This window comes from Hylobates moloch, unplaced genomic scaffold (genome assembly GCF_009828535.3).
Source record: "Hylobates moloch isolate HMO894 unplaced genomic scaffold, HMol_V3 SCAFFOLD_23, whole genome shotgun sequence".
Lineage (NCBI taxonomy): Eukaryota > Metazoa > Chordata > Mammalia > Primates > Hylobatidae > Hylobates > Hylobates moloch.
Window position 1 is genome coordinate 24,852,380 of NW_026652298.1, and position 18,130 is coordinate 24,870,509.

The 18,130-nt window shown below is 40.0% G+C and overlaps 1 protein-coding gene across 3 annotated transcripts in view; it reads left to right on the top strand.

Annotated features, from left to right (window-relative positions):
• The window catches only part of SMG1 (SMG1 nonsense mediated mRNA decay associated PI3K related kinase), a 112,942-nt gene that overhangs the window by 77,591 nt on the left and 17,221 nt on the right, over positions 1 to 18,130 (top strand). For all 3 annotated transcript variants that reach the window (XM_032144649.2, XM_058434243.1, XM_058434244.1), the window contains 16 exons: positions 204 to 365; positions 1,550 to 1,767; positions 1,976 to 2,130; positions 3,921 to 4,143; positions 7,390 to 7,636; positions 8,052 to 8,281; positions 9,892 to 10,140; positions 11,120 to 11,258; positions 11,343 to 11,452; positions 11,575 to 11,793; positions 12,367 to 12,557; positions 13,280 to 13,452; positions 13,600 to 13,879; positions 14,647 to 14,919; positions 15,373 to 15,607; positions 16,900 to 17,126. In XM_032144649.2, coding sequence (XP_032000540.1) covers positions 204 to 365; positions 1,550 to 1,767; positions 1,976 to 2,130; positions 3,921 to 4,143; positions 7,390 to 7,636; positions 8,052 to 8,281; positions 9,892 to 10,140; positions 11,120 to 11,258; positions 11,343 to 11,452; positions 11,575 to 11,793; positions 12,367 to 12,557; positions 13,280 to 13,452; positions 13,600 to 13,879; positions 14,647 to 14,919; positions 15,373 to 15,607; positions 16,900 to 17,126 — 3,331 coding nt within the window. The remainder of the gene's footprint in view (positions 1 to 203; positions 366 to 1,549; positions 1,768 to 1,975; positions 2,131 to 3,920; positions 4,144 to 7,389; positions 7,637 to 8,051; positions 8,282 to 9,891; positions 10,141 to 11,119; positions 11,259 to 11,342; positions 11,453 to 11,574; positions 11,794 to 12,366; positions 12,558 to 13,279; positions 13,453 to 13,599; positions 13,880 to 14,646; positions 14,920 to 15,372; positions 15,608 to 16,899; positions 17,127 to 18,130) is intronic.

Below are 18,130 nucleotides of genomic sequence, written 5' to 3' on the forward strand. Positions count from 1 at the left end.
GCTCTGTATTTAAACCAACCTTAACCAGACTTGCGAATCAAGAACTGTTGTGTATGGTTCTTTATTATCACAGGGAGAACTTTGAACTCTTAAAATTCGTACTAATGGCGACACACATCAGGTTTTATCTGTTTGATCTACGATGCTGATAGTTTCTTCATAGTTTTAAATAACTTTAAAGTGTCTCTCTTCTTGTCTTGAAGGAATTATTCCGCAACTTTTCTCACGCTTAAACCACCCTGAAGTGTATGTGCGCCAAAGTATTTGTAACCTTCTCTGCCGCGTGGCTCAGGATTCCCCACATCTCATATTGTATCCTGCAATAGTGGGTACCATATCGCTTAGTAGTGAATCCCAGGCTTCAGGTATGGAATATTCAAATATTGCTACTTTAAGTATAAATGACTATGCCAATAATTTTAGTTAGGTCAAAGTTTTTAAGCTTTATGTTCCAGAGTTGTTAGAGTTTGTAGGTTTTTTTTTTTTTTAATATGGAGTTTCATTCTGTCGCCCAGGCTGGAGTGCAGTGGCGCCATCTCAGCTCACTGCAGTCTCTGCCTCCCAGGTTTAAGCACTTCTCTGCCTCAGCTTCCCGAGTAGCTGGGATTACATGCACGTGCCACCACGCCCGGCTAATTTTTGTACTTTTAGTAGAGTCGGGGTTTCACCATCTTGGCCAGGCTGGTCTTGAACTCCTGACCTCGTGATCCACTTGCCTCGGCCTCCCAAAGTGATAGGATTACAGGTATGAGCCACCGTGCCCGGCTGTAGGTTTTTTATTAGTAATAATTAGCATTTATTGAAGGAGTAACTACTGTGTATCTGGCACCAGGACATGTGCTTTACACATTATCTATAGCCTTGACAGTAATCCACCAAGACGTGGAGAAATGGAGTAACTGCCAGGCTCACTGAGCTGTTACTGGTAGATAAGAATTATACCAAGTTTTGGCCAGGGGCAGTGGCTTACACCTGTAATACCAGCACTTTGGGAGGCCAAGGAGGGTGGATCACTTGAGGCCAGGAATTTGAGACCAGCCTGGACAACATGGTGAAACCCTATTTCTATTAAAAAAAAAATAAAAAAATTAGCTGGGTATGGTAGCACACACCTGTAGTCCCAGCTGTTCAGGAGGCTGAGGCACAAGAATCACTTGAACCCAGGAGACAGGTTGCAGTGAGCCGAGATCGTGCCACTGTACTCCAACCTGGGCAACAGAGCTAGACCCTGTGTCAAAAAAAAAAAAAAAAAAAAAAAAAGAAAGGATTATACCAAGTTTTGAACTCTGGCTTGAAGAATACATTATTTGTTAAACACTTATTATCTTTCTCCTTTGTATCTTCTATTAGCTTATAATATTAATAAATATGAAAGCTCTACCTATAAAAAGGCAGAATATCCACAATCTTTAATCAGTTTGATGCCTGGAAGGCAAACGAGTTCAATGAGTGCTCTTGAGTCAAATAGATTATCAGTGTTTTCCCTAACTCAGCATATGCACATGGGAGAAATGTTCAAAATATTCCTTGTTCTCCTGTTTCATTACAGGAAATAAATTTTCCACTGCAATTCCAACTTTACTTGGCAATATTCAAGGAGAAGAATTGCTGGTTTCTGAATGTGAGGGAGGAAGTCCTCCTGCATCTCAGGATAGCAATAAGGATGAACCTAAAAGTGGATTAAATGAAGACCAAGCCATGATGCAGGATTGTTACAGCAAAATTGTAGATAAGCTGTCCTCTGCAAACCCAACCATGGTGTTACAGGTACAAAGAAACTCACATGTTGTAGAAGAATTTTTTATAGAATAATAAAAATTGCTTTTGCCAATCTGTATTGACAATCACCAGTCAGGGTTCTCCAATTGTATAATGAGCACAAATTTCACACATTTAACTTACAAAGTCCAGTGTTTGAAGAGCTGTGCTGTGCATAGGCTTGTAGATGAGCTATTTGGGTGTGCTGTGTATGCAGGTTCAGATGCTCGTGGCTGAACTGCGCAGGGTCACTGTGCTCTGGGATGAGCTCTGGCTGGGAGTTTTGCTGCAACAACACATGTATGTCCTGAGACGAATTCAGCAGCTCGAAGATGAGGTGAAGAGAGTCCAGAACAACAACACCTTACGCAAGTATGTTTCCATACACTTGTCCTGAGACGGTGAAGCTGCCTCTTTGTGTCAAAGTATAAATAACATAAAATTTACTATTTTAATCATTTTTAAGTGTACAATTCAGTGTCACTAAATACATTCACGATATTGTACAACAATCACCATGGTCCATTTCCAGAACTTATTCATTATCTTAAGCAGAAGAAGCTTTGTACTCATTAAAGATTATCTCTTCATTTCCCCCTCACCTCAGTTCCTGGCCACCTCTATTCTACTTGCCATCTCTATGAATTTGCCTATTTTGGCTACCTCATAGAAGTAGAAATATAAAGTATCCACCTTTTTGTGTTTGGCTTTTTATACTTAGAATAATGGCCTGAAGGTTTATTATGTTGTAATGTGATAGAATTTCATTTTTTTATTGCTGAATAATATTGTATGATTATAACACGTTTTGTCCATCCATCTGTTTATGGACAGCTGGGTTGCTTCTACATTTTAGTTCTATGAACAATGCTGCTGTGAACATTGGTGTATAGGTATCTGTTTGAGTCTCTGCTTTCTATTATTTTTTGTGAATTTCATGTATATTTTGTGGATGATCTAGTGGATTTGCTGAATCGTATGGCAGTTCTACCTCTGACTTACTGAGGAGCCAACAAACTTTTCCACAGTGGCTGCACCATTTTACAATCCTCCTAGCCATGCATGAGGGTTCCAGTTTCTCCTAATCCTTGGCAACACTTCTTTTCTTTTCTTTTTTTGACAATAGCTGTTGTGATGGATGCGTAGTGGTATCTCACTGTGGTTTTGATTTGGATTTTCCTAATGACTAGTGATGTTGAGCATCCTTTCATGTGTTTACTGGCCATTTGCCTATCTTTGGAGAAATGTCATTACAAGTCCTTTGCCCATTTTTTAATTGGGTTTTTTGTTTTTTTATTGTTGAATTGTAGGAGTTCTCTATGTATTCTGGGTACTAACCCTTATCAGATACATGATTTGCAAATATTTGCTGCCATTCTGTGGGTTGTCTTTTCATTCTCCATTGTGTATAGTATTTTTTGATTTACAAGCGTTTTAATTTTGATGTAGCTCAATTTAATTTGTCTGTGCTTTTGGTGCCATATCCAAGGAGTCATTGCCAAATCTGGTGTCATGAAACCTTTCCCTTATGTTTTCTTCTAAGAGTTTTGTAGTCTTAGCCTTTAAGTTTTGGTCTTTGATCCATTTTGAGTTATTGCTTCATTCTTTTGCACGTTGATATCGTATTTTCCCTGCATCATTTAATTCATTGAAAAGAGGAGCTGCTGCTTTTATGAGCTGCATTTTTTTAAAAAACAAAAAATTCTTGGCTGGGCGCGGTGACTCATGCCTGTAATTCCGGCACTTTGGGAGGCCGAGGCGGGCGGATCACGAGGTCAGGAGACCGAGACCATCCTGGCCAACATGGTGAAACCCCATCTCTACTAAAATACAAAAAATTAGCTGGGCGTGGTGGCGCGCGCGTGTAGTCCCAGCTACTCAGGAGGCTGAGGCAGAGGCATTGCTTGAACCTGGGAGGTGGAGGTTGCAGTGAGCCAAGATTGTACCACTCCACTCCAGCCTGGCGACAGAGCAAAACTCTGTCTCCAAAAAAAAAAAAAATTCTTTGTTAGTAATTTACTTTGTGAATATGTTATTGCTTTATTTAGACTTATTCCTTGGTACTGTTTACTTAACAGTTGATATATTTAAATTGTTCCATGTTTGTGTAAAACTTTAATGTACACATTTAAGTTCTTGAATAAAAATGTCTTCTTGGTCAGAGAAGAGAAAATTGCAATCATGCGGGAGAAGCACACAGCTTTGATGAAGCCCATCGTATTTGCTTTGGAGCATGTGAGGAGTATCACAGCGGCTCCAGCAGAAACACCTCATGAAAAATGGTTTCAGGATAACTATGGTGATGCCATTGAAAATGCCCTAGAAAAACTGAAGACTCCATCGAACCCTGCAAAGCCTGGGAGCAGCTGGATTCCATTTAAAGAGGTACAGAATAATCCCAAGCATGCTACTGAAATGGCACATCACAGTTCCCATGAGATACAAAATTTAAATAAGTGGACTCCTTACTTGGAATGTAAGAGATTTTATAAGCCTGTAGAAGGCAGCCTGTGGCCAGTTGCTTATAATGAATGTAGAAAAAAGTGTTTCTGTTTAAGAATTTGGAAATCAGTGGGCAAAGGGGGATGGATGGAAAAGGTGCCCAATCTTTCATGTATGGAAGGCTCACACCAGTGAACAACAGATGAAGAAATTAGCCAAGGAAGGGGCTGTGACCCTGAGCTAAATATTGGTTGCCTGCTTTATTTGCCTCATTAAAGATAAGAAATTTAACTTTGTGCCTATGTAGTTTTTCACGAGGAGAGCATTCAGTATTTCTAACAGATAAAATAGTCATTTATAACAACATAAAGTTTTACAAGTAGTTGTTCTGGAATCAATTCCACATATGCTGTGTGGGATGATTAGTGTATTCACATATTTGAGAACCCTTATCTTTTATATTTTGGTTTTCTTAATTCTATATTCTCTTAGGTCTTTATCTTTTCTAGCAAATAGCACCATTAGTTGGGGGAGCTTATTACTTTGAGCTCCAGCTTTCCCTTCTCCCTCCCTCTTTTCTCTATCTCTTACCTTTATTGCTCCTAACTGATTTCCTTACTGAAATTGAGCAGTGAGAAAGCTATTAAAAGATACATGTAGAAACAAAAAGTACAGCCAACTTTAGCAAATGCAAGGTGCTAAATTCAGAGCAAATAGCTAGAAGTACAAGAAAGAAAACTAACATGAAGGATGAAGTTTATTATGTGTTCTTGCCAAAACTCGAGTTTCCCTGTGTGTGTGTGTGTGTGTGTGTGTGTGTGTGTGTGTGTGTGTGTGTGTGTGTGTGTAGGTGTAGGTAGGTGGGCGGGGGGGTGTTGTTTGTTTTTTTTTTTTTTTTTGGTCGTTTGTTGTTTTGAGATGGAGTCTCTGTTGCCCAGGCTGGAGTGAGTGGCACGATCTTGGCTCATTGCAGCCTCTGCCTCCCGGGTTTAAGTGATTGTCCTGCCTCAGCCTCCCGTGTAGCTGGGATTACAGGCACACACCACCATGCTTGGCTAATTTTTGTACTTTTAGTAGAGACGGAGTTTCACCATGTTGGCCAGGCTGGTCTCAAACTCCTGGCCTCAAGTGATCCACCCTCCTCGGCCTCCCAAAGTGCTGGGATTACAGGTGTGAGCCACCGCTCCCGGCCTGGTTTCCTTGTGTTCTAAGACTAGTTTCTTGTTTCTTTGTTTGCCTTTCAGTAAATCAAGTTAGAAAATCAGAAGAGGATATAGGAGGAAACCCTGTAAACCCTGTGTGTGTGTGTGTGTGTGTGTGTGTGTGTGTGTGTGTGTGTGTATAATAAATCACAGAAAATTTTGAAAATGATTTTGTACATTTAAAGAATAATTTTAAAAATTAAGAATACCTGTGGCCGGGTGCGGTGGCTCACGCTTGTAATCCTAGCACTTTGGGAGGCCGAGGCGGGCGGATCACGAGGTCAGGAGATCGAGACCACGGTGAAACCCCGTCTCTACTAAAAATACAAAAAAATTAGCCGGGCGTGGTGGCGGGCGCCTGTAGTCCCAGCTACTCAGAGAGGCTGAGGCAGGAGAATGGCGTGAACCCGGGAGGCGGAGCTTGCAGTGAGCCGATATTCCGCCACTGCACTCCAGCCTAGGTGAGAGAGCGAGACTCCGTCTCAAAAAAAAAAAAAAAGAGAATACCTGTCTCTCTTTTAAATATAGTACAGCTCAAAAAAAAAAGGAATTACCTGAAGAAATTAAACTTTATAGAAGTCCTACTTCTCTCCCTAATTTTATCTCCTCACCCACAACTAGTTTTCTGAGTTTTAATTAATCACTATCTACTTTTTAAAAAATAGTTTTTGTTTATAGATGCATTTCTAAATGACACTGTTTAGTTTCTGCCTGTTTTTGAACCTCTACGAATGAGATCATATTGTGTGTACGTGTCTACTTCTTTTTACTGCCATACTGGATTGGTATTAAGTTTTAAAATAATTGATCGATTTTTTTGTGTGTGTTTGTGTAGCTAAACAATGATCTGTTATATGAAAATACCACAATTTATTCTTTTGTCATTGGGCACTTGGGGTGTTTCCAATTGGTTTTTTCTTTTTATGAACAGAGCTTGCTGAAGATAGCTTTACATTTTTTCCACATGATTTGTTAATTTGGGTGCATATTATTGAGTTCGCTGCATGTAACAACACAACTGTACATACAGTCTGTTCCCTGTGGTTATTAGAAAGTATTATGGGGCTTTTCTGCAAACCTCAAGTGGTCAGACCTAAATGGTTACTTCTCTGTTAAAAATGTTCTTATTTGTCTTTGTCTTTTCTTCAGTTTTGTTAAGTCTCTTAGAGATTCACCAAATTTCCTCTTCTCCAGTTTGATAAGAGTAGATTGAGCCTCGTTTTTTCTTATAATTTAATGTTAATAACTTTGCAGGTTGCTTTTTAAAGATTTGTCTACCTGACAGCTGACTGCTAGCTGTACCTATTGCATGGACTGGATTGTTTTGGTGTTGTGCATACATAGCTCAACATTGGGGAATTATTAATAGTTTGCTAAAAGCCCCTAATTGGGTGATGATCGCAGTAGTGTTTTCCTTCTGTCTCCTGTGATTTCACTGCTTGTTTGGACAGAGGAAAAGAAAGAGTCTTAACAAAGAATCCTGTAATGCACATCGGCCACCAGCGTTAACCCATCCAGGATGGCCCAGATCCCAGTACTGAGTTAAATGTAGAAATTAGAACAACAGATAGTTGTATGGATTTTAAAATTTGCTTTAGTCGTTGTTGTTTTTGAGACAGGGTCTCCCTCTGTCACACAGGCTGGCGTGTAGTGGCGTAATCTCGGCTCTCTGCAACCTCTGCCTCCTGGGCTCAGGTGATCCTCTTCTCCTGCCCTAGCTTCCCAAGTATCTGGGACTATAGGCACAAGCCGCTGTGCCTGACTAACTTTTGTATTCTTTGTAGAGATGGGATTTTGCCATGTTACCCAGGCTGGTCTTGAACCCCTGAACTCAAGTGATCTGCCTACCTCAGCCTCCCAAAGTGCTAGGATTACAGGCATGAGCTGCCGCCCTGACCTAAAATTTACTTTTATGCTAGATTGAATGTGGAAGAAAATAAGTGTTCTAATCTAATGTAAATTTGTTTCTCCCATCTTATGAATATAGATAATGCTAAGTTTGCAACAGAGAGCACAGAAACGTGCAAGTTACATCTTGCGTCTTGAAGAAATCAGTCCATGGTTGGCTGCCATGACTAACACTGAAATTGCTCTTCCTGGGGAAGTTTCAGCCAGAGACACTGTCACAATCCATAGTGTGGGCGGAACCATCACAATCTTACCAACTAAAACCAAGCCAAAGAAACTTCTCTTTCTTGGATCAGATGGGAAGAGCTATCCTTATCTTTTCAAAGGTAGAATTTAAGACTTCCTCCATTTTTCAGAAGAGTATTAGTCCTACCGATGCTTTGTGTTGAGTGTGGGTGTGTATGATAAGAGATTATTTCAGGTGAATTTCTGTATGTCATTATTAGCCTGCAGTGCCCTATATCTCACGTGCTTTTGAAGGGCAGTGATTGGATGCCATGCAGAAAGATTTTCCACCCCCACTTTGTGTATGAACTTGTACAAGCAGGACAAGTGAGGTACATCTAATAATGCTAATATCTACTGCCAATATCTTGTCCCAAAATAGAATTCTTTAATGCTCTCAGTGTGCCTCATGGACTGTCAGTTTTTTGACTGCCATTGCTAGTTGAAGAAGAGGAGTGGTATGCTCCCAACCTTGTTTAATCACCTATCCTAGCTATTTTAATTTTGTTTTCATAGGACTGGAGGATTTACATCTGGATGAGAGAATAATGCAATTCCTGTCTATTGTGAATACCATGTTTGCTACAATTAATCGCCAAGAAACACCCCGGTTCCATGCTCGACACTATTCTGTAACACCATTAGGAACAAGATCAGGACTAATCCAGTGGGTAGATGGAGCCACACCCTTATTTGGTCTTTACAAACGATGGCAACAACGGGAAGCTGCCTTACAAGCACAAAAGGTTGATTAAATCATCTATGTGGTGTATTAGTCTATTCTCTGTTATTATGTGAAATACTTCTAGGCTTACTAGACCATTTTTGCATGTTTATAAGCGGTTAAAGAAGGAAAAGACTTGAGGTCCCTACGAGAGTATTTTTGAGGTACTTTTTTTTTTTTTTTTTTGTGACACAGTCTTGCTCAGTCGCCCAGGCTGGAGTGCAGTGGTGTGGTTTTGGGTCACTGCAACCTCTGCCTCCCAGGTTCAAGCAATTCGGCCACAGGCTCTCAAGTAGCTGGAACTATGGGGGGCGCACAACCACACCTGGGTAATTTTTGTATTTTTAGTAGAGATGGGATTTTGCCATGTTGCCCAGGTTGGTCTCGAACTCCGGGCCTCAGGTGATCCACTTGCCTCGGCCTCCCAAAATGCTGGGATTACAGGCATGAGCCACCGCATCTGGCCTTGAGGTACCTTTTATAAAAATAAAGTTGTTTGCTTTTTTTTGGTTTTGTTTTTTAAAGGGACAGGGTCTTGCTCTGTTGTCCAGGCTAGAGTGCAGTGGTATGATCATAGCTCATTGCAACCTTGAACTCCTGGGCTCAAGTATTCCTCCCACCTCAGCCTTCTTAAGTGCTGGGATTATAGGCATGAGCCACCACACCCAGCCAAAAATAGTTATATAAGAGGCAAAAGTGATGGCATTGGGTTTATCTTAACTTGAGACAAATTTGGAGAAGGGGGAATGTGTGGTTGTTCATCACTCAGTAACTTGATAATTTACATCTTAGTGTTTTTATTGGATTTACCATACTTTTAAATTAAATTTGTAAATAATCGCTTTAAAACCCAGGTTCTTTAATATATGTAAATAAGAAGCAACTTTAAATTTGGAATTAATCACCATGGCATCCTATTTTGTACCTATGAATTTTATGCTTTGATTTAGACTAGGAGTTTAATTTAGAATATATTTTAGCCATGTATCTGAGTGCTCAATATATACCAGGAACAGTACTAAGCTCTTAGGATATTGAGATAAATTTTATATAGTCTTTATCTTCAGGATCCCACATCTAGCTAAAGAAAATGCTTCTGATAAGGGTAGGTAGGGGAAAAGAGCATGAGTTTTAAAGGAGGCAAGTTTTAAACCTAGGCACAGGAGACTGCAGAACTGTTATTGAAGGGTAATTTCAAGGTAGTAATTAGAGAAGGGCTATCTAAATTCTCATGTAATGTGTTTTTGAATTTGTTGTTAATTTTATATTAACTATTAAGTCGTGTGTGAAGAATGATGTGCATAAGTTATGAACTATAATTTTCAAACAATTCTGTATTATAAAGAAGAAAGTAACTTGAGTGTTTAGTTTTGAATTGAACCTCAAGAAAATTAAACAGTAGACCAATTTTTCAATAAAGTGAATGGGCCTAATTAAAAGGTGTATATCATAAGAAAGATCCATAGTCCAGAAGAATTAGCTATTTTGTATTAATACATGAAATTTAGCTGAGTAACGAGAGAATGCTACTGAAAAATCATTTTTAAAAATTCTACTTTACATACGAAAGGCACTCTTTTTCCTTATATAAAATTGATCTTTTCTTTTTTAAAAAAATTGTTTTTTCTTAAGGCCCAAGATTCCTACCAAACTCCTCAGAATCCTGGAATTGTACCCCGTCCTAGTGAACTTTATTACAGTAAAATTGGCCCTGCTTTGAAAACAGTTGGGCTTAGCCTGGATGTGTCCCGTCGGGATTGGCCTCTTCATGTAATGAAGGCCGTATTGGAAGAGTTAATGGAGGCCACACCCCCGAATCTCCTTGCCAAAGAGCTCTGGTCATCTTGCACAACGCCTGATGAATGGTGGAGAGTTACACAGGTATGTGCTTTGTTTTAGACTATACTCAGTAGTAGTATTTCTTTTACCTGCTACCTTCTTACTTATCTTGTTTGTCGTCCTTCGCTTCCTTCCTCTGTCCCTCCAGAGTTGGTAGTTTGAGACGTATATTTCAGTTTAATATTACAGTTATAAAGGCATGAACATGACTGTGTCCGAGGGCAGGATAGGGAAAGAGTTATGGATGAAATGAAAAGGAGAGTCTAAGCGAATTAACACAGGAACAGAAAACCAAATACCGCATGTTCTCACTTATAAGTGGGAGCTAAACATTGAGCACACATGGACATAAAGAAGGGAACAACAGACACTGGGGCCTATTGAGGGTGGAGGGCAGGAGGAGGGTGAGGTAGGAGAAAGTATCTGTTGGGTACTATGTTGACTACCTGAGTGACAGAATAATGTGTACACCAAACCCCAGTGACATACAATTTACCCACGTAAAGACCTACACATGTCCCTCTAAACCTGAAATAAAAGTTGGAAGGAAAAAAATTTTTTTTAAATAAAATCAATATTTAAATTTAAAAAAAGAGGCCAGGCACAGTGGCTCACATCTGTAATCCCAGCACTTTTGGAGGCTGAGGTGGGTGGATCACCTGAGGTCAGGAGTTTGAGACCAGCCTGCCCAACATGGCAAAACCTGATTTCAACCAAAAAAAAAAAAAAAAAATTTAGAAAGGGACAAACTAGGAAGGCTGAAGAAAGGTTTGTTTGTTTGTTTGTGTTTTTTTAAATCCAGCATCCTGATAGCTGATTAACTAGGACTAGTCAGGTCTACAGTGTTGTACGCCTGCATGACCACATGCAGCAACCTTCAGGAATGCTTTTTATTTGTTGATTTATTTTAAAATAATGGAGTAGGTTTGTGGTGCTTTGTAAATTTTATAGTATCACGTCCATGTTGGAGGGAAATTTCTTAATGGTGTTTCACTTGCTGCCCCTATTTCCTTTCCTTTAGTCTTATGCAAGATCTACTGCAGTCATGTCTATGGTTGGATACATAATTGGCCTTGGAGACAGACATCTGGATAATGTTCTCATAGATATGACGACTGGAGAAGTTGTTCACATAGATTACAATGTTTGCTTTGAAAAAGGTAAAATAAAAGTAGACTTTACATTTATCAGGGCCAAATGTTTTTTGGTGAAAGGGCAAAAATATAATGATTTGTCTTTTCAAGGTAAAAGCCTTAGAGTTCCTGAGAAAGTACCTTTTCGAATGACACAAAACATTGAAACAGCACTGGGTGTAACTGGAGTAGAAGGTGTATTTAGGCTTTCATGTGAGCAGGTATGCTGTTTTCTCTTCTCCTTTTTAGTGTACTTGTTAAATGAGCAAAACCTGTGGAATGAAAAACACTTTAGTGATGAAACTTGTGGCAGACCTTATTTTAAAAACTCTCCTGAAAACAGGTTTTACACATTATGCGGCGTGGCAGAGAGACCCTGCTGACGCTGCTGGAGGCCTTTGTGTACGACCCTCTGGTGGACTGGACAGCAGGAGGCGAGGCTGGGTTTGCTGGTGCTGTCTATGGTGGAGGCGGCCAGCAGGCCGAGAGCAAGCAGAGCAAGAGAGAGATGGAGCGAGAGATCACCCGCAGCCTGTTTTCTTCTAGAGTAGCTGAGATTAAGGTGAAGCCCAGTGACGGAATAAGTCATTATCTTCTTTTTATTAATAGAGTAAACATGCTCATCAAAATGTTGAGTCAAATTGTTTCTTTAATTTTTTTTTTGGCAAAACTAATGTATAATATTGAAATGGCAGTTAAATATGGCAATTTGATGTTGACTTTTTATTAGGTAATTCTTCCACACAAACATGCACAGTTACATTCCACACTCCTAAGAGGTGGGTTCATGATTTGAAAAAATTATATTTCTTAATTATTGAAATGTGTTTACCAGTGATGACTGTAAATGTTCTTTAATTGGGTAGCTTCCCTTCCCTATCTGGTAGCCAGGGATGCCAGTCTTGTTCTGGGTGACATTGGCAACTATTAATACATGGTATTACGAGATTGAGCCTGTCAGTTTATGCCTGTGTAAACTTGAACACATTAGTTGTCTTTGTACAGTGGAGGCAGCGCATCACCCCTTTGGGGTTTTGTAGAGATTTAAGTAGGATGTGCAAAATGTTCTTCTGACGCTGTTGTGTCTCACAATTGGCCCTGTAAGAATCTTCTTAATCGTAATATCTTTTTACAGGTGAACTGGTTTAAGAATAGAGATGAGATGCTGGTTGTGCTTCCCAAGTTGGACGGTAGCTTAGACGAATACCTAAGCTTGCAAGAGCAACTGACAGATGTGGAAAAACTGCAGGGCAAACTACTGGAGGAAATAGAGTTTCTAGAAGGAGCTGAAGGGGTGGATCATCCTTCTCATACTCTGCAACACAGGTTTAAAACAGTGTCGAATTCTTCTAAATTTGTGCCATTAATTAGAATTTTCATATTTGTATAAACATTATCAATATGGATTAGAATTATTGTGACAACTCACATAAATGATAAAAGCTGTCTCAGTGACTGCAACTTCAAAGTGTTAGTAAACAAAAATTCACTGAAATTTTCCACTTTTATTATATTTAACTTAAATGTTTGAATGACTAATTGTGGGAGATAGGTGGGTGTAGTGGTTAGAACACAAAACTTGGAATCAGAAAATCTGGGTTTCGGTTTTCTCATTATCATTATTGTATCTGAGTCCTTACTCATTTGTACAATGGCAGCTACTTCATCTACCTCAGTAAGTATTAAATAGGATGATTAACTGAAAGAACCTTATACACAGCAGGTGCTCAGTAAAGGGTAGTTGAATACGAAAGTGTCAGGCATTGCATGAGGCTCTCAGATTACAAAGATCTGTCAAGCATCAGTCTCTAACCTTCAGGGAACCCAAAACTTGGCAGATGTGGCAGTTTTAATTAAAATGTCATGAGCATGGTTGAGGGAATCACAGGGTCAGGAAAAACAGAGAAGTAAGGAACATTTGAGGAGGGCCCTCAAGATGGACAAGGAGCGTACCAGACAGTCCATGTGTGAGCACATTCCAGGGTAGGAAAGTATGTGGAAGAAAACAGCAATAAATCTTTTGATTTTGTTTGTGTCCCCCTGATTAGGTATTCCGAACACACCCAACTACAGACTCAGCAAAGAGCTGTTCAGGAAGCAATCCAGGTGAAGCTGAATGAATTTGAACAGTGGATAACACATTATCAGGCTGCATTCAATAATTTAGAAGCAACACAGCTTGCAAGCTTGCTTCAAGAGATAAGCACACAAATGGACCTTGGTATGGGTTGACTTATTTTAGATTCACATGTGAAACTATGAGTTTTATAGTTATGTGTGTTTGGGTGGGGTCCTGGTTTGTGCTTGCTTTTAGTGACAGCTGACTTGACCCTGTTTTACTGTGATTAATATTGTCTTTTACCAAAAGGTCCTCCAAGTTACGTGCCAGCAACAGCCTTTCTGCAGAATGCTGGCCAGGCCCACTTGATTAGCCAGTGCGAGCAGCTGGAGGGGGAGGTTGGTGCTCTCCTGCAGCAGAGGCGCTCGGTGCTCCGTGGCTGTCTGGAACAACTGCATCACTATGCAACCGTGGCTCTGCAGTATCCAAAGGCCATATTTCAGAAACATCGAATTGAACAGTGGAAGACCTGGATGGAAGAGCTCATCTGTAACACCACAGTAGAGCGTTGTCAAGAGCTCTACAGGAAGTAAGTTGATAGTGCTTAATTTTCTTCTATTTTTGAGATGGGGTCGTGTTCTGTCACCCAGGCTGGAGTGTGGTGGCATGATCTTGGCTCACTGCAAGCTCTGTCTCTGAGGTTCAAGCAGTCCTTCTGCCTCAGCCTCCCGAGTAGCTGGGACTACAATACCACCATGCCCGGCTAATTTTTGTCTTTTTAGTATGGACGGGGTTTCACTGTATTGGCCAGGCTGGTCTTGAACTGCTGACCACGTGATCTGCCTGCCTGGGCCTCCCAAATTTCTGGGATTACAGGCGTGAGCCACTGTGCCTGGCCAATTTTATTTCTTATTGGGAGTGGAAGCAAAGTTGTATTCTGCAGCCTTGACCTCCCTGGGCTCAGGTGATCCTCCCACTTCAGCCTCCCAAGTAGCTGGGACCACGGGTGTGTGTCACCATGCCTGAACAATTTTTATATTTTTTTGTAGAGATGGAGTTTCGCCGTGTTGCCCAGGCTGGTCTCGAACTCCTGAGCTCAAGCGATCCTCCTGCCTTGGCCTCTCAAAGTGCTAGGATTACAGGTATGAGCTGTGGTGCCTGGCCTCAAATGTTGATTCTGTCACAGTCATCAACAAGTCCTTTTAGGAAATTACTTAAGCTCTTGAGACATTTTTATCTGTAAAATGTAAATAATGATTTCTACTCTTTAAGTTTTGTTTGAGGATTAAATGCAATATTCTTTTGTATGTTGGAGTGGTTGTGTTATAAACAAGCACTTCTTTCTTATTTTTATAGATATGAAATGCAATATGCTCCCCAGCCACCCCCAACAGTGTGTCAGTTCATCACTGCCACTGAAATGACCCTGCAGCGATATGCAGCAGACATCAACAGCAGACTTATTAGACAAGTGGAACGCTTGAAACAGGAAGCTGTCACTGTGCCAGTTTGTGAAGATCAGTTGAAAGAAATTGAACGTTGCATTAAAGTTTTCCTTCATGAGAATGGAGAAGAAGGATCTTTGAGTCTAGCAAGTGTTATTATTTCTGCCCTTTGTACCCTTACAAGGTGAGTTAGCCAACTTCATATTGGACCATTTCCTGTGTCTTATTTTTAATCCCAAACCTAAAATGTTCTTTTACTTTCCTTAGTCTTTCCCAGTGTTAGAGCTGCTTGCTTGCTTTTCAGATTTTAGTTATCTTGGTTGTTTTTTGAGACAGGGTCTCACTCTTGGCTCTGAGGCTGGAGTGCAGTGGCACGATCTCAGCTCACAGCAACCTCAGCCTCCTGAATAGTTGGGACTACAGGTGTGTGCCACCACACCCGGCTAATTTTTGTATTTTTTGGTAGAGATGGGATTTTGCCATGTTTATCAGGCTGGTCTCGAACTCCCGGCCTGAAGTCATCTACCCACCTCGGCCTCCCAAAATGCTGGAATTACAGGCATGGCCTTGACCCGGCCAATTACCTTGTTTTGTGCATACATTTAAGTTTCACTGTACAGATATTTATCTCTTGTAGGCGTAACCTGATGATGGAAGGTGCAGCGTCAAGTGCTGGAGAACAGCTGGTTGATCTGACTTCTCGGGATGGAGCCTGGTTCTTGGAGGAACTCTGCAGTATGAGCGGAAACGTCACCTGCTTGGTTCAGTTACTGAAGCAGTGCCACCTGGTGCCACAGGACTTAGATATCCCGAACCCCATGGAAGCGTCTGAGACAGTTCACTTAGCCAATGGAGTGTATACCTCACTTCAGGTGAACACTTTTATTTTAAATATTAGTTTGTTTTAGATACTGAATAGGTCTTTCTCATCTCTTCAACCCAGGAAAGCAATTTGACTTCCCCGTTTGAATGTTGCTCAACCAGTCATTTAAAAGGAAGATAATTGTGAGATTTGTAGCTGTAACTTAGTTATAGTTGCTCTTTGTTTTTTTAAATTTTTATAGCAGCTTTATTTGTAATAGTCAAAAACTGGAATCAAGTCAAATGTTCATCAAGCAAATGGACAAATATGGTACATCCACATAATGGAATACTTCTTAGCAATAAAAGTGAACGACACCTTGATACATACAGCCATATGTATAACTTACAGTAATTACTCTGAGTAAAGAAAGCTTGACATTTCTACCCCTATAAATGGAGAATGTATAATGTGAGAAAAAGCAGATCAGTGTTTACTTGGAGATGGAGGAGGTGGTATGGAGAAGTGTGAGTGAGAGAGATTAAAAAGAGTCAAGAGGAAACTTGTAGGGTAATCGGTATGCTGATTTTCTTGATTGTGGTGACAGTTTCATGAGTGTATGCAAGTACCAAAGTATAACAAATTATATGTTTTAAACATGCAGTTTATTATATGCAAATTATACCTTGATAAGACTTTTTTTTTGAAGGGAAGCAGAAGCTACTTATAACCAAACCAAAAAGAGAATAACAATACTAATATCACTAGCAGAAATAAGATTCCTAAAAATTTTTTTTTTTTTTTGAGATGGAGTCTCGCTCTGTCGCCCAGGCTGGAGTGCAGTGGCGCGATCTCGGCTCACTGCAAGCTCCGCCTCCCGGGACTACAGGCGCCCGCCACCACGCCCAGCTAATTTTTTGTATTTTTAGTAGAGACGGGGTTTCACCGTGGTCTCGATCTCCTGACCTCGTGATCCGCCCGCCTCGGCCTCCCAAAGTGCTGGGATTACAAGCGTGAGCCACCGCGCCCAGCCGATTCCTAAAAATTAATAACATTATATAACATACTTTAGGGCAGTTCTTTTTGTTCTTAAAGTACATCATCCTCGGAATGTTTAATTATGTGACAACTTTTTAAAGTCATTTGAAATAGTTCGTGAAAAATTTCACATGACTATGCAATAGAATTTAAAAAGAAAATATTTAAAAGTAGAAATAAAAAGTAAACAAAAGATGTGTTTACATGAATGAGTTGATGGCATAGTTACGTAAGTTTGCTCTTAATGTATGGCTCTGAGTCTCCAAATGTGTAACTTAGCTAAACTCAAAAAACATTGAAAAATTTTTTCTCATATATTTATAGGAATTGAATTCGAATTTCCGGCAAATCATATTTCCAGAAGCACTTCGATGTTTAATGAAAGGGGAATACACGTTAGAAAGTATGCTGCATGAACTGGACGGTCTTATTGAGCAGACCACCGATGGCGTTCCCCTGCAGACTCTAGTGGAATCTCTTCAGGCCTACTTAAGAAACGCAGCTATGGGACTGGAAGAAGAAACACATGCTCATTACATCGATGTTGCCAGGCAAGTGAATGCTGGCTGTGCCGTTTCCTCGTAAAAGAGATGGGACAGCCAGAGAAAGGGATTCTGAGCTCTTTAACGTAAGTTTACTTTTAGTTTTTAGAGCAGGTGTAATTACTTATAAATGCTCATACACGTATCTTTTTAAAACTTTTTTATTTTGAAATAATTATACATCACAAGAAGTTGCTTAAAAAAAAGTGCAGGCAGGTATTGTGCATGCTTCATCCTTCCTTCAATGTTAGTATCTATAGCAACACTGTGAAACCGACAATGACATAGTCCACACCGCTTACTCAGATTTCACTAGTTACACATGCACTCACTTGTGTGTGTATGTGCAAGTGTATAGTTTGGTCACATAAATACATATATCCTTTTAGTGCTTGTAGTTATGTACGTGTACATACACACAGTTGAACGTGATATTTTTAAGCCATCTTGTAGAACCCCGTGGAGGCATCTGAAACAATTTATTTAGCTAACAGAGTATACACCTCATTTCAGGTGAATACTTTTAAATTAGTTTAAATATTATAAGTTTGTTTTAGCTAATCGAATATTGTATTTTTCATCTCGTTAGTTCAGAAAAGCAATCTGACTTTGGAATCTGTAGAGTTTGGGCAGTTCCTGCAGACATGCATTGTACTCAGAGCTAATTCCTAAGCTCCATTGTCCCTAGTGACTCAGGGCCTCTTTTCTTTGGCGTTCCAATGTCTAATTCACAAAAGAAGTATAATTGAGAGAGTAGAAATGAATTGTAGCACCGTTTCCTCCCACGGGAAATTTCAAAGATACAAGAAAGTAGAGAGAATAGTCTAATGAACCCCCATGTCACCACCTTTGGTAATTATCTGCACTGGGTTAGTCTCGTTTAAATTTACTACCCTAGTTATTTTGAAGCAAATATTTTTTCATTCTTAAATATTCATAATGCAGAAAGTATACATATATATGTAATCTTATTTTTCTTGACTGTGGTGCCATTATTTCATGAAAAAAGTAGC